This window comes from Thermobia domestica, chromosome 10 (assembly GCF_964235325.1).
Source record: "Thermobia domestica chromosome 10, izTheDome1.hap1.1, whole genome shotgun sequence".
In the NCBI taxonomy this organism is placed as follows: Eukaryota; Metazoa; Arthropoda; class Insecta; order Zygentoma; family Lepismatidae; genus Thermobia; species Thermobia domestica.
This window is the reverse complement of record NC_137463.1, coordinates 65,028,679-65,049,063: the sequence shown is the minus strand read 5'-3', so window position 1 is coordinate 65,049,063 and position 20,385 is coordinate 65,028,679. Positions and strand designations below refer to the sequence as shown.

The following is a 20,385-nucleotide window of genomic DNA, read 5'->3' as shown; positions in this document are numbered from 1 at the left end:
TACCGGTAAGATAACCAAACCTAACCTTAGTAATACAGTAATAACCTGAACCTAATCCTAGTGTAGTATGATTACGTACACCTAAGAGGAATGCAAGCATTAGATCTAATTTTGTTCGAATTATATTTCGTAGAAATCTCATAGATGGCGAAAATTCTCAAAGTAAGAAATGAAGAACTTTAGAAGTAAATAACACGCAGTACTGTATTCCTGATTATGACTTTCAATGCAACTTAAACGATTTCATTGGTTATGTAACTTGAGCTAAAGTTACGTGGTCCAAGAAAACCGTACTCAATTGATTTTTGCTCTATTTCATAATGATTTTGTTTGTTATTTGCACCTTATTTGAATTCTATAACGACAATTTAATGAATCCACGAATGGAAATATTCTTCTTTTTATGATTTTGATAAGAAGTTAATTATTATTATATTTTCTGATTATTATCGATATTTCAATCTTAATCTGTATTTTGTTTAGCTATATCTTATATTCGATCCTTTTACGTTCAAAGAAAAACTGTATGAATATTACATACATCTTTTTCAAAACATTCTTCATTATGCCCAAATAAATAATTATTAAATTGTAACAAGCATTTAATGGAACAGAAAAAAGGACTTAAAATCGATTTACTTGTAAATCAAATTTCGTACGTGCCTCATCGTCGTTGAAACATATAAATGAATGAAGACAGTAATAAAATTTAAAATAAATATGACAACGACATTGTTATAAAATTAAATATGATATATATGCATATGTATATAAATTGTAATTTTCAAGTATACGGGGAGCATTAGAAAACTCGAATTATTAACATATAAAAGTTAACGGTCCAGGAATCTTTTTATTTTAATTGGTAGCACAAATGCAAGTAAAGTCAGTATGTTCATTGCGCCATATCAAAAGAAATGTGGGCATTTCGTTATATCATTTTCTTGTAATAAGCTTGTAATTTTCTTTCGGCGATACTTGATTTTATATGCTTTAGCCTGCTATTCCGATAGAAGAAGAAGATGTACATATTTTTGTAATATAGGTAATGAAATATTTCTGTATCCATGACAACGAATTACTTGTTGATTCTTCTGATAAAGACATAAGATATACTGTTATAGGTCGCTTCACGTTAAATATTTAAAATATTTGGAATAAACGACATATTACGTAAAAAGTAAGTGAATTATTTGATTTTTTCATAGTGGCTGAATAACATTTTAAGGATCAGGAAAAGAATGTTGTTATAACTACTTCATTTCTTCTTTTGTATTAGAAGGATTTGACTGATGCCTTTTACCCAAAATAGTAGTGAATACCAAAGTAAACTGCCAACGAAATGCATAGTCAATGTTATTTATGGTAAAATTACGTAGCTTTAAAATCAACTATAAAGAAAAAATATAAAAAATAATGTTTCATCTGGAAAGTATTATAGATTTTGTCAACATAAAATTCGGTTAGCAAGGTGTTAGAAATAAAACTATATTCGTACGTGGAAGAGCTAAAACTTGAGTATGAGAATACCGTAAAAGAATCATAAACCAAATATCCTAGGCAACCAAAGCTCAAAAGTCATCATTATCTCTTCCACAAAATTCAAGACGATGAAATGTTTAGTCATTATTTACCTTGTTTCTATTATAGTTGTCTTGTTCTTAATTAAATGTTGTACGCTTGGGGATTAATCTGTGCTCAATAACAACTTTAAGAAAAAATAAATGCCGTCAAAAGGAAGGTAAAAATAGGTGTGTGTGTGTGTGTATGTGTGTGTGTGTGTGTGTGCATTGTCTAAAATACGAAATATTCAAATATTATGGACGGTAATTGAATATATATATATATATATTTTACTACTATAAGTTACTAATATCGGTTCATAACATTGTCTAATATGTTACTTGATTTTACACTATGATGTTGCCATTAGAGAGAGCTGTATACCTTGGAATCTGAGAAAATTTCACAAGAAAACTTTAATGTAAATGAACATTGCTTTGCGTACTTGAAAAAAATCTTCTCTACATGATCTTCATTCTATCCTCACTATACTGATTATTTCAGGAAGAACGTTTCAATTAGAACACAATTTTCATATCACATAATTTAAGCAATCATTTAGTTGCAAAAATAATGGCAACTACGAAGTTAATGTTAGGAAGGAAACAATGATAGATAAACATGATCATGACATATTATTGTAATAGTCTTCATAGGTTTCCTGCAATTATTGGCATTCACTTGCCACAACTGAGAAGCCTCTATGCTTCACGGTTTCCAGCTAACCTATCTTCTTCCACATGTGACTTTCTATTTCGATATAATTCGCCAATTGTAGGCTCCTTCGCCCTCTCTCTTTCATATCACAACATCCTCTAGAAGGTGCCTTACGAAATAGTTTATTTTCCTTTGGCACTGTCAGAAAACCGATTATCATTCCAATAACATATACTATTGTTTTCTTCCGCCACTGAGTTTGTAACACCTTCTCATTTGTTTCCAGCTCGATGAAGTTAATTCTACAGATTCCTATTCACATTCACATTGCGAAAGCTTCCAATTGTATTTAATCATTTTTGCGTAATTTACATATTTCTGCTCCATTCTACACCATACTCTACACGTACTATGAGTCTCTCTCTTCTACTCAACTCTTAATTAAATTTCTCACAAAATAATTTTTTGTTATTCCTAAAGGCACCATTCGCCATTCAAACATTTCCTTTAATTTCACTATTTCTTTTGTCTTCTAAATAAATAATAGTTAATCGATTCCATAATTTATTTTCTCTAATATACATTGCATTAAACTGTAAAAAACAGTTATTGTATTTTCTAATTCACAACATAACTGAAAAATATTTTCCAAAAAATAACATTTTTCATTTGTATAACATAGTTTGGATTATTTCAGTTAAACGACTGGTTTACAAAGCAAAATGAATGTTATAAGACCGTTCATGCAACTTTTTTATTCTTTAAAAGTATTCTTAAAATTTAAATAATTTTATGTGCAGCTCTTCGCCCATTCCTAAACACTAATGACCTAGAACTCACCGCGAGGAGTTGGCTGCAGTTTGAGTTCCACCCACACCCTTCCCAACCAACAATCCAATGCAGGTGTGTTTTTACATATTTTAGTTAATCCTCGATTTCGTGGGTTTTTCCACTTGTTTTGCCAATGGTGATTCACTTTAAAATGAGATTTTTGGCTGGAATGTGGCATAGTAGCTCTGGATTGCAGAGTTGCCCTGATATATTCATCTCTTGACTGAGCGCCGAATACTTTGCCAGCTGTTTCTGTTACCAGTATTACATGTATCTCGACAGCTTGTGTGTGGCAAGGGAACCCTCTTACAACTTCCCAATCTGGCATCATGCCACCCTGTATCAGGAGTCTGATTTCATCATCATTGATTCGGCGCAACAATGGATGAGAAGATACTTTGCAGGCCGACCAGTCAATCATTTCACTACAATCTTTAGCACCAAAATTGAGTTTGAGTGGGATTAAGTACCTGATTGTCTTTCCTTTAGTTTTTGCCTCTTTTGCCTTTATTTTTCGTCTAAGAGTAAGTTCTCTAATATTTTTGTTTTTGTCCGTTATCATAGCCAAGAGCAAGTTTTCTGGATAGGCGTTTCTCTCAAATATAGGCTCTACCACTTGCCGAAGAGTTTCAGGATGGTATCTTGTTGTAGCAATTGCTTCAAAATGAAGTTTCAAACCATAAGAATAAGAATGGCTTGTTTTGGTTTTAAACCACAAAAGTACGTACTAACGCAATATAAAAATGTATCAATTCTTTAAGACTTTCTGAGGTATTTTCAGCACTGATGTACACCCTAATTATTCTGTTTGCTGTTGTCAGTCATCTTGAGTGCAACATAACGCCAGTGTCTCGATAGGACAAATCTTTTGGACATTCCTATGCATTTGCTGATCTTGAAATATCCAAAAGGTACTGCTGGTCTTTGCTGAGAATTGACGGCCTACTTCAGGGATTATGCAGTCAACTTTTTCAAATTCAACTACAAATAATCTTTCACAGTCATTAAGCATTTCACCAATCGGCCCACTAAAGGTTTTAGGAAATGTTGTTACCCAATCAACGTGTTGAAATAGGTGGCGGAGAGGCAACTCATTAAAATGGAGAAGACATACAAAACACTGCAACGGTCTACCTACATGAAGTTCAATTTGCCAAATTACACCATTCCTCCATCCTGTAGTGGTCCACCACCGAATTACGCCAATAGTACCATCACAACCAACAATATCTAGTTCGTCCAAAGAAATGTCAACTTCAGTCAAGTAGAAAATTGTGCTGGAAGCGAAATCAGTAGAAGATCCCGATAATGGAAAACGTGGCTAATATATGTCGACCCAGTTTCTTGAATGATAGTGTAGTGCTCCTTTTTTGAAGTCTACGGAATAACTTAGAATCACGTTCTTCAACTACCAAGGTACCATCTTTGCACCCGTCAAAGTATACACCACGAAGCAAAGTATCAGGTTTACACTGCTCCTGATATGTATTTTCTCTCTGTGTACTTTATTTTTATCGACCACGTGAAAATAGTTCTTGTCTGTCAGCATTCAAATATCTTGTAGAACCCTGGAAGCAATTGCAGCAGAAGCATGGTCAGATACATCAAACCTATCACTATTTAGTGCCGTTGTCTTGAGTTTTATTCTCATTTGCTATTCTGGCGAAGTTTTGGTGGGAATATTTGGCACGAACTCATCATTTTCACTTTCAAAGAACTCGAAATTGCCCGAACAGTCTTGTTGATGTCTTAGCTGAAACAATCTGTAATTTCGTTTTCAAAAATGGTTGTTGAACTCGAAGGCGTATCATTAAAAACACGTTTATGTTTGCAGTTTCTTCTTTTCAGTCTTGAAAGTTAGCCTTTTCGTTTCTTGAAGATCTATTGATGCAATTTTGTCCAAACCACACTTCCTTTGAAAACAGATAAATCGTAACTCAAGGGCAGGTATCTTCCTAGACTTTTCACACGTGCACTTGATAGAAATTAAAGATTCACACAAATCTTCTGTCTTTTCAATGCACAGTTCAAAATAATAGGGCATTTGCATGTTGCCACATCAAATAACGACAATGATCTTTGCTTGAAGTCTGCAATCTTCTTTGCAAATGTTGGTTTGTTAAAATCACGACCGTACGACTTTCTCATATTATAGTAACTCTCATGATACGCAACAACAAGCTGCACGATCCTGAACTCAGTAACGGTAGGAGTGGACGCTCTATAATAAATGATTTTTTTTTCTTGCTATTATCCCACAAATTTTGAAAAGCTCAATTTTGCAACGTTTGATTTTGGGTATAATTCTAGCCTTTCTTGAAAACAAAACCGAAGTACATCTTCATATGTAGGCAGTTTAGTTAGTAGCAAATCTATGGGATGACCAAAAAGAGGACACTTAAAGTTTTCCTTCCTAATCGTCTTCGAACCTTCCATTCTAGCGCTAAGAAATATCACCGCACGGAATGCAACAAAAATACTAGCGCTATAATTCAAGATTAAAAACAACAACTAATACAAATGTAATAACACAGATAACACTGAAGAGGACTTTTGCACAACGCCACATTTAATCACTAAGTGAGGAAATGACGATGACGGGACGCAGATGGAATGAGTGTCAAAACTTGCAGCGTTCAGCATTCAGTAACAATGCTCCAACACTCTCAAAGTCAAGCTATATTGCAGAAGGTGAGGGGAAGTGGGATTAAATCCAGTAAATTATCGGACTGCGGTGAACTATCTCCCTGTCAATCTGCTTGTTTTTAACCCAACCCTTTAACTCATATGTACAAATTTACCCCAGACATTAAGTATGAAAAAAGACATTTTTTGTAAAAACAATTTTTAGTAAAGTTGTGCAATTGGTAAACATAAAACATAACAACACACTGTAACTCTTTTTATACTGTACTACAATTTGTATTAAAGGAAAAATCCTGGAATCGATTAAATACTATTTTTTTTATAAGAAACGAAATTAAAAATCACACGATTTTCGTTATTTTCGGTAAACTTTAACTGCGATGAGCGAACGGAATATGTTAACCGATTTAAATATTATTTTTTTTCTAACCAGTACCAAAGGCAACTTTTCCAAGATATAGCGACTTAAAAAAATAAAAAGTTTTTTTTCGTTCCACCATATTGAATATACCTCTTCTTAAACATTAAGATGTCCAAAAAAGTTAAGAGAATATAAAGTTCAAACAGAATGCATGAATTATCTGTAACATGAAAAAAAATGCATTCCTCGGGATAGTAAATTTTGCAAAGTGGAACGGAATGTACGAGAAAGTCCCTAACGTAGTATTTCATTGACATATTAATACTTTAAAAGCTGTAAAACTTTGCAAACTAACAAACTATACCATATTTGCTAGTACATGTGACAAAAGAAATAACACAATGCTACACTAAATAGGAAACATGTTTTATAATATTTTCCACAAAATATAATATTAAAAAGTCGCTTTAGTACATATAGGCTAAAGCAGGAGGGTAGCAAACGCATATTTCATAGCATATTTTCGTTTCTGTTAACAAATCGGTTTGTAAAATTTCAAATCTCTTCAAGCAGAAATTTTGTAAATGTTCGTCTTACACATCAAGTAGCTATAAAAATGCACTATCATCGTTTAGGATCATATTTTCAGATCCTGGCTTTTAAGGTTTTACGTTTCTTCGCAGATCTTTCTTAACATTGTAAAATAAATCAAAGTGTAATATATATCAACTAAAATCAATAGTAAGAAGGTTCTTTATATTTTTTCCAATAATAACGTATACTTATAAACTTGTATCCGAAACTAAATATACTAATTGTTGTAACTAATGTAGCGAGTTTTAACTATTTGACAGAATAAACAATTTTGATTTTGTTTATATCTCTTTGTTTCGCCATACCTCTCAAAAAATTCCTAAATGTTACAGAAATTTTATATAATAATTTCTTGTATATTTCTAAATAATATTTTTAAAATGCTGTTAGAATTTGACAAAAATAGGAATGTAAAAGGGAATGTATAATTTCTATCTAGCAAGTTTTGACATATATAGAATCACTGTATAATAGGAAAGTTCCCATAAAACGACTTAAATTGAATAAAACGTAGCTGATACTTTGTTTGGTGAGTCTTAATCATCCGACTGCTTAAGGTGAAAACATTCAAGGGTAAGTTGATGAAATATGTAAGTGCATCAAATTTCCAATATTTTTGTTTAAGATAATGTAAAGAAAATTTCCTTTTTTAACTTACCAAAAATATATTCAATTTTGATGAAATATCTCATTTACTTTCTCTTATACTTCCCAATGACCACCTGCATTTGAGTAAACTCTGTTGAGCATTTAGTGTTAATTCTCAATGAAAGAAAATATGTGTCCCCGATAATCGTTTATAACATTATACCGTATATTTCTCTTAATGATTCACTTTGTATCCTTTCAAAAACATAAAAGTATGAATATTGGATATATCTTGTTTATCGACCAAAAACTGTGCTAACCTTTATCACTTTCGTAAAAACAGATTCGGCAATAAAGAAGTATAAGATATACCTACATGAAGCTTCCCCTCTTTCCCAAGACTTAGGCGTAGAATCAGTGAAGGGTGAATAAGAAAGTACAGTATATTTCTATCATCTAATATAGGAAATATATCCGTAAACAATTAAATTTCCATAATATATCATGACTGCACCAGGACGTCTCAACTCTTGTCACTAGGTATGGGGTTGAACTCCAATGAACCGAGACCTTATTGTTTCCTGTGAACATTATAGTTTAGCTGTTTTGTCTATTAAGGCAGATTCATGAAGCAAAATATAGTTCGATATCTCTTCAGAAATAGTTCGATCAACAGCCGCTGATGCTAACTGTGACTCCTTAGTTTAGGCGTAGGCTCCTCGTGACGTTACAGAGTTCCAGTTCGTAAGTCAATTTATTTTCACAGACAGGGATAGCAAATACTTAACAATGTTAGGAAACGTTTCACAACCATCATAACTATCATAACTATTATTAGTTAGTCTCAGTTATGAAGGAATCAAATTTAAATAGCAGAACACTATAAAACGTTGCTCTTTATCGTTTCCCGATTTTTTATCCCATCCTAGTACTTAACGACTAAATATATGTTTTTTAAGCAAAGGCAAACAAAGTATCTGTACTGTTATTTTTTAATTGAATATGTATAATGCTGCTTTTCTTACCACACCTTATTAGAAACTGCTATCCCATGTATCAATTTTTCCCAGTATTGTGGTAGTACGTATACTCTTAATTCGTCAAAAGTTCGATTTAGAGTGGACAGAATGGAAGTTCCGTTTACAATCATTCACTTTGAATACTCATTGCACATTACACAAGCCACGCGAGACACGATATCTTTCGGAACATATTATATGACTTAAACATGTAGAACAAAGTTCAGTTCATTTCTGGTGTTGTACGACAATTGCAGGGCTGACAAGGAAGGGTCACACAGTGGCTCCGCGCAGATCCAAACGAGACAACTGTGTTTGTATTTGACATGTTATAACAAGACGAATCCCAAAGTTGTACGTGCCACCGGGCGGAATGTCGTGAGTTAGTACAAATTTTGTAATATAAAAGGTACAAAGCTGGCAGAATAGTTTGAACCGAGTCATTTCTTCGGAAACGGTTATGTAAACGGAAAACTCATACAATATGTATCCTATCATTTTCAAAGGCACACTTTTAGGAGAAAAAAGTTTGCCCGATGGTCCTCGCAGGGTCCCAGACGGGGTCCAACTCAAACTTTTGAAATGACAAGGGAAGTTAAGTACCACATCGTTTGAAAGTGTTGTAAAATGAATGAAAATAGAGCAAGTCCCGACTCTCTACAACAACCCTGTGCAAAATAGTTATGGGTCAAAATGTAAACACAATCTTAATTGCAAAGTCCATGGTCACCCCTGTAAATCGGAAAAGGTGAGACAAATATGAAAACAGGGAAAGAAGTATGACATGATTTTCAAGGTACATTGATTTAAGTGAAAACGTCTTGTCCCATTATCTCTGCAAGGTTCAAGGTGGGGTCCAATTAAAAGATTTCAAATGACAAGAGAAGTTACGTAGCTCATCGTTTCCAAGATCTTGTTAAATGAAAGTAGATGGTGCAAGCCTCGAATTTCTATGACAAACCTGTCCAAAGTTGCAGCTCGTCAAATTGTAAAGAAAGCTTAATTGAAAAACTATGGCCACATTGAATCTAAGATGGTCGATTAAAACTTATGTCATTCACAACTACAAATTTAAACCTCTATTTTTCTCTATTATGTATTTAGAATCAATAGGAAGAGTAAAGGAAAATTGAATTTCGATTCACTTCGAATATTACACTATTTCATTCGGTAGCAACACATATCTCTTTTGTTGTTAATGCGCGTTTGTTACGGTTCTCTCGACATTATTTATTGGAATATAACGAATATGCGATGAACATATAACTTTGACTTCCTTCTCATACTGCTATCAAAAGTTGAATTGCTTATTGTATTTTTTTTTCTAATTTTGTCATAGTTCGTTCATGCATAAAGCATTTGCTGCATTTGTGGGCTCTATTGTAGCGTATTTGTGATGACTGCACTTGTATGTTATTCGTTGGTTTCATCGCAATACTTGAGGCAATACCAAATATACAAATAAAAACATTCATTTGCAAGATTGGCGAGTAGTATCAAACCATGTGTAAGTCATTTCAGTACAACGAGCTACGTCAAACTTCGCTAGTTTGGTCACTGTATTCCAAGAAATAAAATATGTATATACAAACTCATTTTTCACGCTGGCAGCCATATTGGATTACATATTATACTCTTTGATATATTGTCGATATCTACTATTAACCATAAAGGTAAATACCACAGTTCGCTTCTCCAACACAAGTGGTGTACGCTGGACACGCGTTCGATACATAGTTCAGCATTTTGAACTCAAGATGTCGCGTTTTTCAACATTTCGCATATCTTGTTCACATACTAATCAATATTAATACAAATTTGGTTTTCCTAGCTTCAGCAGTTAGGTATGCTTATCCTTTCATATGTGTTTTAAGCGGCCATCTTGGATTCAAGGTCGCGATAAATTTTCAATTATGCTTTTGTTTACATTTTGACCCGCCGCAATTTTGGACAGGGTTGTCGTAGAAAGTGTAGATCGTCTTTCACTTAACAAGAGGTTTCAAAAGATCTGCTACGTCCCTTGTCTTTTAGTTGGACCCCACGTGGGAAGATAGGGATACAATGGGACAAGACGTTTTTACTTAAATCATTGTACCTTGAAAACCATGTCATACTTCTTTTCCTGTTATCTTATTAGTCTTACCTTTTCCGATTTTTAGGGGTGATCATGCACTTTGTAATTAAGATTGTGTTTACATTTTGACCCATAACCATTTTGCACCAAGTTGTTGTAGAGAGTGGAGACTTGCTGCATTTTCTTTCATTTTATAGCAGCTTCTGAACGATGTGCTACTTATCCTTCCTTGCAATTTGAAAATTCTAGTTAGATTCCGTCCGGTACCTTGCTGGATACCCTGATACAATGCTTTTTACCCCAAAATGTTTGTGTTTGAAAATGACAGGATACCGGTTGGCCTTGTTTTCCACTTATTCAACCGTTTCCGAACAAATGACTCGCTTCAGACTATTCTGCCAGGTAACTTTTTGTATTTCTTACATTACAAAACATGTTGTAACTCACAATATTCAGCCCGGTGTCACGAATAATTTTTTTGGGATTCATCTATTTGTAACATAGTAAATGCAAACACAATTGCCTCGTTCGGATCTCAGAAGAGCCACTGATGACTGTTCCTTGTGAGCAAGATCGCTGACATTCGAACGATTGGCAAGATCTTACAAAACGTACACTTTTTCTCATATTCTATTAACATGTAATTTTCTAAATAGCATAGACAGTGATTAATTTATTCAACCCTTTTTAAGTGATTGTATACCCCAACATCTACTTGCTGGAAAGAGTTCGTCCGCTAAAAGCATATATTTGTTAAGAAAAGTTATCATGAAACATGTTTTTGATCGACATTTTTTGTAAACATTTTTAAAAAAGTTGACGAAAATTTGGTGGAACGTTGTAACGCCCCTTCCATCTGGTATCTACAGAAAGCCTCCAGCCTGACAACTATTACTATTCAAAGTAATAATAATAATAATAATAATAATGATAATAATAATAATAATAATAATAATAATAATGACAAGAATAGTAATAATTGTCAACCCGGATGCAATCCGATGATACCTAGTCGATGGGACTTGGGCCAGAAGATTCAGTTCCCCATCGTTCAATTCGTCAGTGTAACATTTAAATAGTTTTCCAATATTTCCAAATACAATAGGAAAATCAAACATATATAGAAAAATAAGTATAATATATTAAATAAATCAAACAAAAAGAAATACAATTTTATATAACAATTTTATTAAACGAAACTAGGATTGTGTATTTACACTATTACGTTAGAATAATGTAGATACACTAACGAAAAAATATAACAAGTAAATATGTAATTGAAAAAAAATACTAATGAAAAATTATAAATGCTTTTAATATGCAATAAATTTCTTTAATTCTCTTGAATTCTATGTAAAATATTAGGTGAATATTATTCCTCAAAAAATAATTATGTTTCTTGAATAAATATTACTTGAAAAATTTAATTTCCTCCTCATTTCAAATACTATTCTCAGTATAATAATTCTATTAATGTTGCATAAATCTGGCTTCATAAAGTAAAGAGAACATTTAACAATTTATTAGCGCGCTTCTAATTTCTTTACAACTTCACTTTACGAAGACACTAACAATATTCAAATTAATGAGACGATTCTCTAGATTCAATTTCAGGAAATTAAGTATATGTCAAATCTCTTAATCTGTAATAAATAATATTACTTTCATTTATAACTCCCAGTCTCTAATCCAGAAGAGTAGAATGACAATGTTGGATACTTCAATTATCAATAAAATATGCCTTATTCACATTTCAAACAACTCTCAATCAATAATATACTTTTTTCATTCATTAATTTTTGGTAAATGTGGAATGAGAATGTTGGAGAAAAATAATTTGCAATCAAGAATTGTAACGATAAAAATACTCTGAAAGCTCAATCTATAACCAATATAAACTGTAAATTCAAAAATAAATAAATTTAATCTGGAAATATATGAAATTTAGTTATTTTATCAAAAAGGCGAAAATTGTCCCCCTGACTACTTAGCACTCCGCGAAACATCAAAAATGAAGACATTTCTGGAATTTAACGCAAGGGTGAAAAGACTTTGAAATTGCATTAGCAATTCGACCTGGGGTGGATATCGAGCTTGACAACCGGACAAACACAAATTTGACAAGTCACAATGACTACTTGAAAATAAGTTGGAAATATCACTCACTTTTAATTGATTCAAATACGTAATTTACCTTCACTTGTGTTTACCTTTCTCTCCATTGGTAATATGGATTCAGTCTGAGCTATTCTAGCAATCGAATAAAATCAAATCGGTAGAAAAACGTCAGTATTCTTATACAACGTAATTCCCCACAAAAATCTTTCCGTGCCTTAGTTTCCTCACAAAAAATATATGAGCATGAAAAACTTATAACTGGTTTTCAAGCAAACGAAACCAGCTAGGGCCCAATAGGAATAACTTTTCACGTGATCGAATCGGACTTTCACTTGGGACAAAAGACCCTTCACTTCACTGCCCTTTAGTTGCACTATTTCTCTGCACAGAACTGAAAGAAAGTAAGAACATAAAGTTATCACGCAAACCACTATCTGTATTAGCAATTCACAACTATTTAACACACTTTCAAAGAAAGCTCTCACACTCTCTTTCATTATCATAACTTAGTAGCCACAAAAAGAGGAAAGAAAAAGAGCCCGTTTGACTTGCCACTAAGTTAGCTTGTGAGAATTGCAAAATCAGCGAATAAAACAGTCCTTTTTTTACTGATCACTTTATAATATATTACTGACATTTCACCAATATGACTTTTTCGACACACGTCGTTAATACACACACCACACTGACAACAAGTACAACGGTGAACCATTCTCCGAAATAGATAACCCCTGTCGAACCGAAAGGAGAATTCTCCCGTCTAAGCTATACGAACAACAAGTAAAGAAGCAGCGAAACTTCCTTTAGCTTGTTGAGTCAGTAAACGTTAACCAGGCCCCCTTTCGCTACTGCTATCATTTCCTCCAGCAGTCTTTCCAACTGCTATTACCTAAATATTCCACATACATTTAAGATTTTTTCTTCCTACTTTTTTAACTTTTTCCTTTTTTTAAAAGAAGAACATATCTAACCAAACCAATGATTTTAACATATAGAATAGTGACTCTTACAAATTATTAGGATTTAATCAATCTATTTTACAGTGTTTTTCTTCTTTTTTAGTTTTGTTACTCTTGTGACGCATCCATATTCGTCGGCCTCATTCCGCACGAAGATGACACGTTGTATACCCCAACATCTACTTGCTGGAAAGAGTTCGTCCGCTAAAAGCAGATATTTGTTAAGAAAAGTTATCATGAGACATGTTTTTAATCGATAAAATAAATGCATCTCTTATTTTTATTGTTCTATCTGCACCGACGGAATCATTGGAAGCATTGCAGAAAATATGCACAAACTTGGCACAAAATCAGTTATGAATATGTTGACGAAATTTGGTGGAACGTCTTAATGTTTTCATGGAGAGTTTGACTCTTCAAGTTCTTTACATCCCTAACCACATGCAGCACCTGATTTCGAAGTGTGGCTAAAAGTACACAATTTTATATCAAAATCGAATATGTTTGTTATATTTATGAAAGAAGGTTATTTTCTTAATACTATAATCTATGAATGATGTAATTTCGAGATTAGGCGAAACGTAATCTCTTTTACTAAATCATTTTAACTGATTCCACCGCAAATAATGGGCTTCATCCTGATTCTATAAACAAATATTCTATAGAATCTATATTTTATATTTTAAGTAATTTACAATAGGAATCTCTATTTATATCTCTAAGTTTCAAATAAGCGATGCATAGTATTCCATTTACTAGATTATTTTGAACGGAGGGATGATTACACCAAAGGGAGTAATAAATATTTAAAGTTTCACTAAAATTGAGTAACTTGTAGAGGCACAAAATCAGATTTATACAGGACAGTCGCTACATTCGTTTCAACTATGTGAACAGGTACATATAGTTTTGTTGACGTAAATGTATTTTTGCATTTTCTTAATGAAAAAACATAGAATATAATTACTTTTGTTAAAGATTATACTTGTATCCTTATATTGTTATGAAAGAAAACAGAAAAAGCAAGAAAAAATATATGATAATGAAAACATCTAAAACTATAATAACACGCGCTTTAACATTCGACGAAATGAGAAAGAAAAAGAACGTGTACTAGGTGAAGCTTAAACAGGGATCAACTACGTGTCAGGTAATAACTTTATCCACTATGTCAGATATGCACATGTCTTACTCCTGCGTTAAAAGTTAAATATTCGTATTTCTTTCATATGCATTTCTATTGCGGAAAAATCTGCAAAACAGTCCAAACGTTTTCTTTGGTTGTTGAAATATCTCCGTTATATGTTACGTCAACTGGTTTATCAAACATAATATATTGTGTTATTTATCATGATACATTGCTTTTAAACTTTTTATAAGTTTAATTAAATTATGAAGTAAACTGATTTTATGTTATCTTCTATTGCTACCATACTGAAAAAGATCCCATGTAAAACATGATTTACTTAAGTATGACAAATAATACTATTATAGTAATGGTATTATATTTATAACCTTTCAGAGGTTTTATATAACGTCTTAATGATCATTTGATAAGATTGAAATTAGAATCTGATGAGATATTTCAATGAAATATTTTCGTTTCCATCTTAGGAAGTGCTTATTCAAAGTAAGAGTGCAAATTTAATTCTTAAAAGAAACTACTTTAAGATCTTGCTCCTTAGCCTTTCTTGGTTAGAAGCTTTGCTCAGTGAGCATAGTTCACTTAATTGCTTAGTGAGTACTTTGAAAGTCGGTTGTATTCTAGGCATCCTTCCTTTTGTTTTAACTGTATAGGCTTGAGGTTTCAAACGGTGTCACTTCATACTAGTTTGCTAAGTAATTCTGTAACTTATGTCGAAAAATTTTAGAGTTTCGTCATAAAAAAAATTCTTCATTTTGCTGAAATGCTGCCCACGACCATCTGTCTTATAATATAAAATCATTCATTCTCAAGGAAGATTTATTTTATTGAATCCTCATATTCTGTTCTCTATAAATATAACAAAGACATTTTTGCTTATATTTTATGGTGTTCAGCTCATATTATGTTGTCTTTATTTGAGTATTAGGTACATATTCAGTGAACAGTCTGTTCAAAATCTATAGCTTTATACGATTATACTACGACCGTACTAAGATTACTATTTAATTCATACGTACTACCAAAATACATTATTGTATATAATGAAATGTATTTCATTTTGGCGGTAACTCTCGTGAAGGTGTAAAGAAGTACTGATTTAAGATTAAACTAGGACCTATTTATATTACTAGTTTAATCTTAAATATTAACTAACATTAATTATTATTAGACTAATTTAAGTACTAGGTAAACTCGTACAAAACATTTATTAAAAGTTTAAATACATATATTTAACCTGAAAACTGAAGTACGTACATTGTGGCAATTGTTTAAGTACATGGGCTCGTATCGTAAATCAAATAATATATACCTATGTCTAATGATTGAAATATATTATACCTCTACTTTGTTAGTACACGCTTTAAGATTCCCGTTTTGAAAACGATTGACGTTTACTTGTTTTGAAATCTTTCTAGAAATTAACTATTACTAAATTATACGCTGATTCATTATTTCGACTAACCTGTAATAAAAGTCGCGCTATGTATTATGAAACTTTATTACAGGAAGACGTTCTTTCTGCTGTATCAACACTAGGACCTGTCCCTTACGTAAGTATATCGTTACAATTATAGAAATTCTATTTATATTTAGAAATCTATGTCCATATTTCAGAGGTAAAATATTTTTAAATGTGGTCGATATATCAAACCCAAGTACTTACAACAATTTTAACTCATATAAACAAAATATTAGCAAATACTTTATTTTAAAAATATAAAATGTACGTATCATTTTGCTAGTAGTTCTTAGGCTTTTTAAATTTTATTTTTTATTATATATTGATAATGATATACGTTTGTGCTCAAGGTATTCAAAATACTGTATATAGAAATTAATTAAATAAACATATACATATCTGTTAATTTACAAGTAAAAAAGAGGGTAATTGATACAGGGATATCTGCAAGTACAATTTCGTGCGTGTATCTACAAATATTACATTTTCTAGGTACATGTTTGGCCTATGATATCTTAAAAAAATATAAGGAACAAAATATAATGGAAATTTGCCTAATCAAGGCTTACAAACAGTCAATTTAACTTTCTGTTGTTAGTATTTAATTAAATAGTAACCTCCTCGAATAATAGGCAAATCAATAAATAGGTAGTCTAGAAGATCGTTAATTTAAGTTAAGGAAGTAAATCGGTACAATTCTAGTTATAACATTCAATCAAACTACACACTTTACATGGAATTGATACACATTTCTGCAGTATAATCAATTGAACTGATGAAATTCGAGATACTTCCATGTACACAATAATTACTAGATATTGTGTTTGAAGAAATTCTTAGTTATATTCGTAGTCTTTTATTCGCCCTATTTTCTGCTTGCTTTGCACACTATTATGATTTGTCAACCTTCCTACTGTATTTGTTTAAAATGTTCCATTCACCGTTTTCGTAAACCTCACTATTTCTGTATCCCTAAACTATCTCATATTTGTCCTCTTCAACCCTCCGTTACTTATTTTTCTGCTTATATTTGTTCTGCTACTGTATTATTTATTTATTATATTCAAAGTGTCAATACATATAAAAACTTTAAAAAATTACGAATTTTAACACCACCAAAGCACAATATACCTGCCGAATATTCTGATTATTTTGAATTAAACTGTAAATTTGTGGTTATTTCTGATTATGATTCTGATTATTTTGAATTATTCTGATTATTCTGATTCTGAATTCTGATTATTTTGAATTATTTGTTTTCATTTTGTCTTTTGTTTCAGTTTTATTCTAAATGTCTAACTCATATTACGCAAATATAATTATTGGTAATCATTTACTTTTGAATCACAAACAGAAATCCACTTTTTACAATTGATATTCATTGCATTAACAAATTATTTATCATTTCGGTTATTTGAATATATATGTCAAATTACATAATGTGATTCCATCGAACTTGAACACACTCACTCTTTATTTGGTATTCTTCGCTCTGCAGCTTATTAAATTTGGTTTGTAGTATAAATTGCAGATATTCTTAATTTCGGAAAATACCTCAAGCCCAATCTCTCTTTTTCGTTGGGGAACACCAAATACGGAAGATATGACGAAGTCTTATACGTGAGTACATATATGAATTTCTGATGATGAACATTTCTTACTAAATCGTATATCGCACATAACGCTATGTCAAAGTTATCAGTACCAGACGAAGAAATACATTTTTTGAGAATATATATATATATATATATATATATATATATATATATATATATATATATATATCACGTTCGCTGCCATGTGGGTCCGATCGGACCTATTGGAGTGATCTAAGAAAATGTTCTTGTAGGTCCGATCGGACCTACAATATCTAATTCGTCGAATTGACGTTAGAGTACTTGTATTGTAAAATCCTATCTCTACTGTTTTTATTACACATGTAGGTGTAGGTCTTTGATATTCATTATTAACGCCGCTAGGGACGCTAAATACCAAGCATTTGTTGCTTTTGTAGACCCGATCGGGCCTACGTTTTGCTTTTTCAGTGACATGTTAAAAAGTTTAACAATGGGTTCATTATTTATTCTAATTTATTTTTACAAGATGTCAGTGTTCCTCTCATTTGCTGAATTTTCAGAAAAGTCTAGATCACTACACTGCTATTACTAATGAGATCGAGTTCTGCGCATATTTCTGCGTTTTTCATTGCACAAAGATATTACTTATTAGCACTAAAAGGAGGATGAATATACCCACACTCTTCACTTCTGCACATGCGGTAATAAACAAATAACTTTCTAAAAGAATTGCCAGTTCAACTGTAATTTATCCCCCTTGCCCATAAACAAAATACACACACGTAGGTTTGATCGGAACCCCAACTTTTATGCCCGCGGATTCAATACCCTGCCTTATATTATGTTTCAATATTAATATTATGTTTAAAAAATATGAACAAAACAAGAATATTGTAAGTCAGTACGCTTGGCACTCTACCGGTTTTCATACTACGGCTACTGGAGTTTCCGAACTATATCATGGCGGCCATTTTGAAACTGGTGCTCCATATGAAACAAATTTTGGTACAGTGTTACTTAGTTTTCCAAGACCTTTCGAACGAGGTATTACTCGACCCATGTTCCTGTTTGACATTTCAAAGTAAGCCCCCGTAACCCCCATTTCCGGGGGGTGGGGAGGGGTACTTTTGGTGGAAATTGTTTTCCCCCTTAGCAATATATAACGTTTACTTCAAATATTTCTTCTATGTTTTATCATTTTCCAGATATTTCCGTGGATTAATTAAAATGGCCCACCCTATATATATAATATACATATATAATCGTTAGGTTACAATGTTTTAGATAAGAATATTAGAATTTTCCTATACTCACCATCACGAGTTACGTGCTGAATTTTTTATAAGTATCTTAATTACGGAAAAAACATAATCCATTATTGTCTCGTAAGAAAACTTTATAATAATTCTTTACCAAAAGATGTACTAACTACAAGTTCCAAAGTTAATAACCAATAACTCGGAAGATAAAAGCCTACATACCATAATGCTCTTGCTAGCAGTTAGATTATGTTGACCAAATATACCATATAAATTGTCTAATACAATAATTTTTTCTAGTGAACATTGGAAACCAAAAACTTGTTGACTTACATTTCTGGAATCAAATGTATTAAGATTGTATTTGCAACATTGTAAAGGAGATCAAAGTGTGCTACTATGCGAAGTATGTTGAGTGATGGATGACTTCGTTCAAGTTTTGTTCCTTTTATTATATTTTGAGTTGACATTACTAAAGCAAATATTAAACTATAATATTTTACAACTTGTGAACCAAAAGGTTACCAATCACATACGTTTTTATAAACCAGATCGGTTCACTTTTGTTGCGTGCGTATGATATATACTGTCCTTCGATTTAAAAAAATGAACGAAAGATAACATATTGAAAGTCGAAAACCGTCTTATATTTTAATCCAAAAACGAAACGAAAATGAACTTCGGTTCCTCAAATGTAAAGAGGTTATCTCACATTGATCACATGTCGAATGAAATAAATTCCATAGCCTGATTTAATTCAAATTGTCAAAACAAATATTTCCATTACTGCACTTTTAATTGCTTTCACATCAATCTTTGACTACATGTGCTTAAATTACAAGCAAAATGTTTGCATGTACCACGTTTATTAAACATGTTTATTGTCGTAAATTTGTATAATTAAAATATTCTTATTGCATATATATAATATAAGAGAAACTAGAATATCTATGAATTATATACTTTTCCACGGCAGTTATGTGCCATAGAAATCCTTTTATCAATTCACTCCAAACTTGTTATCTGCTTTATGAATAATTCTATGTAACATAGGTGTGAAAATAGGCACATTATACAAATAAATTCCTAGTTCTTTCTCAGCAGTTGTCCAATGTTATATACCTTAAACTCCGTATTTTTGCATGTAATACTAACCATGCTACAATGCTGTATCAGTAACAATACTGTAATAAAGGAATAATAGAATGTATTTTTCTTTATTAGTTAGACAATCACACGAAATCTAGGTATCTGCATGTTTGAAGATTAAAGGGGCAGTTTATTATTTTAGGAATGTTAATTTTCTTAAAACATGTATGGCCATAGTTGCATTTTTGCAACATTTGTAGTGTTATTAAATAAAATCGTTTTATTTCTTTTATAACGATCTGGTGGTACTGGGAATTATCAAGTCACACGCGAATAGATGCTGCTCCTAGCGGAAAAATTCGAAGTTCTTACTTGTAACTGCTTTCTGTGTAGAGAATTCTTTCTTAATGCGTATTATTTGGTTGTGGATTTCCGTTTTCCTTG

General features: G+C 32.0%; 1 protein-coding gene across 1 annotated transcript in view; it reads left to right on the top strand.

Moving 5' to 3' along the window:
• The window catches only part of LOC145661490 (uncharacterized), a 112,861-nt gene that overhangs the window by 79,943 nt on the left and 12,533 nt on the right, over positions 1-20,385 (top strand). The window contains exon 11 of the mRNA XM_081726806.1: positions 16,063-16,107. Within this exon, the coding sequence (XP_081582932.1) occupies positions 16,063-16,107 (45 nt within the window). The remainder of the gene's footprint in view (positions 1-16,062; positions 16,108-20,385) is intronic.